Here is a 5,812-nt window from a genome sequence, read left to right as displayed (position 1 = left end):
TCGTTGGGAGCAAAGGGGGGGGGGGGTGGTCCCTGCCTCCGAATGTCGAAGAGAGGAAACGCCCAGGTGCTCTGGCATCCGGTCCCAGGGCCGCCCGGCCAGCCAGCCCTCCCCCGCCCCCCTGCCCGCCGGCCGCCGCGCCGCATGCGCGCCTTCATGGGTGCGGCCCCGAGGATGTTGTTGGTGCCCCCCAGGATGGCCTCGGGCGACATGTAGTTCAGGGTGCCCACCTGGCAACAATCCAGAGGAGAGTGGGATATGGATTTTGTTCCGGCGTTGGGCCTGGAGCACGCGAGCAGGTGGCCGCCCACGAGCCCAGCCGCCGACGGCGCGGCCGCCGCTTGTTTCGGCCCTGAGGCTCTGGTTGGAGCCGGCCGCGGCGCAGCCTCGCCGCAGGGCCGGCCACGCACGCCGGTCCCTGCCCCTGCATGCGCGTGCGTGCACGCACATGCGCACACACACACACACACACACGCACACACACGCACACACTTGTGCACACACGAGCATTTCGAAAGGCACACACAAAAACTCACCCACACACACACGCACGCACTCATTTTTTAATTCACCCACACACATATCCAACACACGTAGGGCCCCTCACTTGTGACTCCCGCGCAATGGACGTGGTGTCCCCCCCGATGGCCTTTGCTATGCCAAAGTCGATGAGCTTCAGCTGGCCCTCCACCAGCAGGTAGTTGGCCGGCTGGGGGTTGAGTGTGAGTGTGTGTGAGTGTGTGTATGAGAGCGTGTATGTGGCGTGTGCGTGTGTGTGTGTGTGTGTGTGTGTGACAGAGAGGGAGAGAGAGGGTGGGTGTGTAGGCGTTGAGTAAGTGTCATTGTGTGCGTCAGCGCCGGCCCAGGCACCCATGCCCTGACACACGAAAGGCCGAGCGCCTGCACCCCAACATGAGGTCAAACCACTGAGGACTCAGTGAACAGGCGCCTCATGCGTCCATGGCCCCGCAAAAGCAAGCGTCAGTGTTGTGATCCCTCACCCCACCTTGAGGTCGCTGTGGACGATGCGCAGCTCGTGGACAGTGGCCACGGCCTTGAGGGGGAGGGGGGAACAAGGGCGGGCGATTCGGCAGGCCCGGCTTGAGATCGGGGCCGAGTTTGGGGGTTTGCGGAGGGTTGTTAGGGCGGCCGAGCACGGAGCGCGTTAAGAAAGGGGCCGGGGCGGGGTCCCGGGCCGCACACAGGAAGGCCGCCCCAGAGGCGGCCGCAGCCGTGGCGGCCGCACATGCCCACGTGCCCTGGGTCCCCTGCTGGCTCGGGACGCGCGGCCGCGAGGTGTGTCTAAGCGGCCAAGCCCGGCTGTATGGCTGACCAGAGCTCCCCGTCTCCACCCCTTTGCCCCCCAATCCCGTGTCCCCCACACCTGCAGCATCTGCTGCCAGTAGAGCCGGATGAAATTCTCGTCGATGCCGCCGCGTCGCCTCGTGCTTTGCCAGAAGGCGCGCGAGGTCGATCTCCCCATACTCCTGGGGTTTAGGGTCCAAGAGAAGTTTTTGGGGTTTAGGGCTCAAGTCAACACGCATAGACGAGCAGCAGGAGATCTTGCGAGCTGAGATGGAGTCAAGGCGGCGCTTGTCCGGGCCGCCAGCTCGGGCGGGGTCTGCGGCGGCAGCATCCTTCGGGAGCGGCCTGGCAGGGCCCGCGTGGCCACACCCTGTTTGACCTCGAAGGCGCGGCCGCGGGCGCACCTGCACCATGTACACCAGCCCTTCGTCGGTGAACACCTGGGTAGTGACGTGTGCGTGCATGTGTGTGCATGTGTGTGCATGTGTGTGTGTGTGTGTGTGTGTGTGTGTGTGTGTGTGTGTGTGTGTGTGTTTGTGTGTGTACGCGTGCAAGTGTGCTAGCGTGTGACCCGCGGCGGGGGCTGCGAGGAGGGGCCTAACACCAAGCTTGACTCCACCGGCGGCCGACCGCAGCGCGCGGAGAGCCGCAGAGAGCCTCTGTGCGTACGGACGCGACACACTGCTCGTCACCCGCCGGCCGTGCCCCGCGTCTGTCACACCTGCGCGTCTACGAGCTGGATGATGTTCTGCTTGCCCTTGAGGCGGTTCAGCAGGTTGATTTCATCAATGAACCCCGCCGCGGCCTCGACGTCGCGCCCCTGGGGATGACACGCAGGCACGGGTCGTCGCGTGGACGCGTGAGCGTGCGGGGTGAAGTGTTCGGGGCGCGTGGGTGTCGAATGGGGTGTGACGAGATCGGGCGTGCAGGGTTTGTGCATGCGTGGGGTCCAGTATCGCGGGCTGAGCTGGCCTGAACACATCAGGATGGGGGCTGCGATGGATTGGATGGGACCCTGGCAGGGGCCAATGGTGGCAGCCAAAGCGGTTGTGCTCGCAAGGCGGCGCGACATGGCACCGCACACGGGCCGCTCAGAGCTGCTGGCTGGGGCGTGGCAGATGAGGGGTCACGAGGCACAGATCGCGAGCACCTGCAGCCGAATCCTTTTGAGCGCAAAGATCTTGCAGTTGGGCCCCATGACCTGCGCGGCCGGGCAGTTGTGGGGCCAAGATGGGCAAGAGTGAAGATGTGAGTGAGGTTACGAGCAGGATCGGCATACAGGATTAGAAACATCAGTGAGAGAGACAAGTGTGTGTGGTTGCGCGCGTGTGCATATGTATGTGCAGACAGGTAGGCAGGCAGGCGGGCAGTGGGGCAGGCAGGCAGGTGTGCAGGCGGGGTCGGCCAGACGTCCAGGCAGGAGTGTTGCAGGGGCAACGCAGCGGGGCGCACGCTGCAGCCACCCCCACCTTGAAGACCTTGCTGCTGCCGCCGCGCCCCACACACTCCAGCTTCGTGTACCGCACCCCCTGCACGTACACAGTGTGCGCGTCCTCTCGTGCGCGCTTCTGCGCTGGCGGCTCCTGCTGCTGCTGCTGCTGCTGCTGCTGCTGCTGCTGCTGCTGCTGCTGCTGCGCCTGCTGCTGCTGCACCGCAGCCGGCGGTGGCGGCTGCGCGAGGGGCTGCTGTGAGGGTTGCTGCTGCGCATGCGCCTGCTGCTGCTCCGGCGGCGCACGCGCCTGCGCTTGAGCCTGCTGCTGCTGTGGCGGTGGCTGCGGCCGCTGCGCCTGCTGCTGCGGCGGCGGCTGCTGCTCCTGCTGCTGCCGCTGCTGCTGCGGGGCAGCGCAGGGCGCCGGCTTGGGTTTCGCCGCGTCTGCATGTAATCGCTGCCCCTCGCTCGGCTGCGGATCCACCGCTTGCAGAACAGGCCTGCGATTGGCAGGTCGCGGCGGGGCAGACGGGCGGCAGAACGGCAGGCAGTGACCGGACGCACCAGCGGCTGCGCACAAGAGCTGTGTACGCGTGCCCTGCCAATTGTGTAAGAGACTCCACCAGAGGTGCACACATTGGCAACACATGCATTCCCATATGAATTATAAAAGCCATGCATACCCCTTCAGAATTGCCACTGTAGTATTGATCTGTGAGGCAACCTGAATCTCCAGGACCACCGGTCATGCCGCCCCTCGCTCCAACCCCTGTCCCGTCTGCACCTCTGCATCACCCCGCTCACCTCAGCGGCTGCCTGGCTGGCCGCTGCTGCTCCACAGCAGCCGCCCCCACCGCCGGCCGCTGCTGCTGTGTCGCCGCCGCCGCCGCCGCACCCCTGCCGGCGGCCTCGGCTGGCGCCCTACTCAGGGGCGCAGGCGGCGCCACGGACGCGCCGTCGCAGGGGCCGCGTCCCGCCCCAGGGGCAGGCAGCACCATCGTGGGCGGCACTGCCGCCGCCTTGGTGGCCGGCAGGACGATTGTGCTTGGGACGACCTCGAAACCAGCTGCTGCAACACCCTCGCCTGCACCACTGCCGGTGCCGCGGTCGCCATAAGCGGGCACAGGCCGCCGCCCGCCACCCGCGCCATCCGGCGCCGCCACGGGCGCCACCTCCAGCGACGAGGGCAGCCGCCCCTCCGCCGGCCCCGCCCGCCGCCCGCCGCCCTCGCCAACCGACTCGCCTGCCTGGCGCCCGTTCGGCCCAGGGCCGGGCGCCGCCTCCTGCAAATCGAGGGGCGTCCGCCGCGGCTGCATGTGGCTGTGCGTGTGCGAGGCGACGAGCGTGCCGCGCCCGGGGTCCAGCCGCGCCGCCAGCTTCCCCATGACTAAGGGCACGCTGTCGTCGCTGTCGTCGATAGACCCTGCTGCGGCGGCGGGGGCGGCTGCCGCGGCGGCCGCAACGGCCGCGGGCGGGGGCCGCTGCTGCGCCTGGCAGGGAGGAAGGGCGTGCAGGCGTTCAACTTGTGAATTGAAACGCAGACCTGAGGCCCGGAACAAAAACTCTGCGCATCCGATTCCCTGCAACCCGACCTCACCCAGCCCTTGGCTCACCAGCAAGGCGGCGGCTTTTTCGCCCACGGCCGCTGGCGGCGCGTCCGCGCCCGCTCGCCGCTTGCGCCCATGGCCCGCGTCCCCGTCCTCGTCCGCCGCCCCTGGTGCAACCGCAGTCTGCAGCGCCGCCGCGGCGCTCGCGCCAAGCGTGTGGCCCCCGTGAGCGTCGGTCGGCTGGCAAGGGGCGCCGTGTTGCTGCCGCGGCGCGCCGGCGCCGTCAGACGGCGCGGGAGTCGCCTGGTCCGCGGCGCCGCCAACCCTGAGCGCGCGGCTCTTGAAGCCTGGGCAGTTGTGCAGTGGCGACGGCCGCACGCGAGGATGATGCCTTACGCATGGATGATGAGCTAGCACTGGGACACGCGTGCAGCCCATGAGCACGGCCATGCAAAAACGTTGAGGGTCCCGCATGGCTCGCACCTCCCCCTCCCCCCAGCACACACTGCGCAAATGGGAAGTGCGGCAGCCCACGCGCGCGCCCCACCGAAGCGCTTCAGGCCGATAGTTCCGGTGGTGTTGCCGCCGCCCCCCTGGTTGCCGCCCTGGCTGCCCCCTTGGCTGCCGCCTTGGCTGGAGGGCGCCAGGGCGGGGTGCTGCTGCGGCCCACCCACGGCGGCCGGCGGGTGCGGCGGCTCGAGGCCGGGCGGCTGGGGGCCTGCGTTGCGGGCCGGCGGACGGCAGGAGAGGCCGCGGCTCAGCACGGCGACGAGGCCGCGCCGGCTGCAGCGCATTGACCCGCGGGCTGTGCAGCCGCACATACAGAACTCGCGCCCCTTGTGTCACCCGCCCGGCCACATCATCGCCAGTCTAATATGTTTTCAGGTGCCCACCTCCGCCGCGCCCGTCTGCGAGCCCGCAAGATATTGTGTCCTCCTCAATCGCACCCACGCGCCCGCCGCTGCTGCCAGACGACCGGCCGGCCGTCGCGCTGCGCGCGGTCGCGTCGCCGCCGATGCCTGCAGGGGCGCGGGCGGGCGGGCGCACAGGCGAGCGGGGTCACCATCGCGGACGAGCGGGGTCACAACTGCATGAACGCATCCAATCCATCTAGCAGGCCGCGTCTGAAACAAGTTGCAAGACTCGCTCTTCAGCTGTGGAGCCCGCATGGCACTGCATGCAGACAGCCTTGTAGACTGCGGCTGGGCAAATCGACCAAATTCGTCTCACCAGACATAGACGAGCGGGTTGAGCCGCTGTGCATGGTCAAACTCGCGGCCGCTGCGTGATGTGCTGACGCGCTCTCGCACGGCGCCCCCAGAGACGCTGCCCCCGCCGCGCCGCCGCGCGCGCCGTCCCTCGGGGTCGCCCACGGCGCTGCGGCGTCTCCCGCTGCCGCCGCAGGCCGCCGCGGCGCGCCGCTGGGGGCGTCGCCGGCGCCCGCTGCGGCCGCGTGCCCCTGCCCCGCCACGGCGGTGGGCGGCCGCCATGCGGAAGCCGGAGTCGCCGATATCGTGGCGGGCGGCTGGGC

General features: G+C 68.8%; 1 protein-coding gene across 1 annotated transcript in view; it reads right to left on the bottom strand.

Moving 5' to 3' along the window:
- Window positions 1-5,812, bottom strand: part of MNEG_9788 (serine/threonine-protein kinase TTK/MPS1) — a gene marked incomplete at both ends in the record, with an annotated part of 8,963 nt that overhangs the window by 1,222 nt on the left and 1,929 nt on the right. Inside the window, 11 exons of the mRNA XM_014041741.1 lie at window positions 608-709; window positions 1,007-1,054; window positions 1,383-1,487; window positions 1,710-1,745; window positions 2,027-2,125; window positions 2,456-2,506; window positions 2,775-3,234; window positions 3,539-4,224; window positions 4,348-4,628; window positions 4,829-4,999; window positions 5,233-5,300. Coding sequence (XP_013897195.1) covers window positions 608-709; window positions 1,007-1,054; window positions 1,383-1,487; window positions 1,710-1,745; window positions 2,027-2,125; window positions 2,456-2,506; window positions 2,775-3,234; window positions 3,539-4,224; window positions 4,348-4,628; window positions 4,829-4,999; window positions 5,233-5,300 — 2,107 coding nt within the window. The remainder of the gene's footprint in view (window positions 1-607; window positions 710-1,006; window positions 1,055-1,382; window positions 1,488-1,709; window positions 1,746-2,026; window positions 2,126-2,455; window positions 2,507-2,774; window positions 3,235-3,538; window positions 4,225-4,347; window positions 4,629-4,828; window positions 5,000-5,232; window positions 5,301-5,812) is intronic.

Source organism: Monoraphidium neglectum (genome assembly GCF_000611645.1).
Source record: "Monoraphidium neglectum strain SAG 48.87 unplaced genomic scaffold scaffold02064, whole genome shotgun sequence".
Classification (NCBI taxonomy): domain Eukaryota; kingdom Viridiplantae; phylum Chlorophyta; class Chlorophyceae; order Sphaeropleales; family Selenastraceae; genus Monoraphidium; species Monoraphidium neglectum.
The sequence above is the reverse complement of the archived record's forward strand: the minus strand, read 5'-3'. Positions and strand labels throughout refer to the sequence as shown.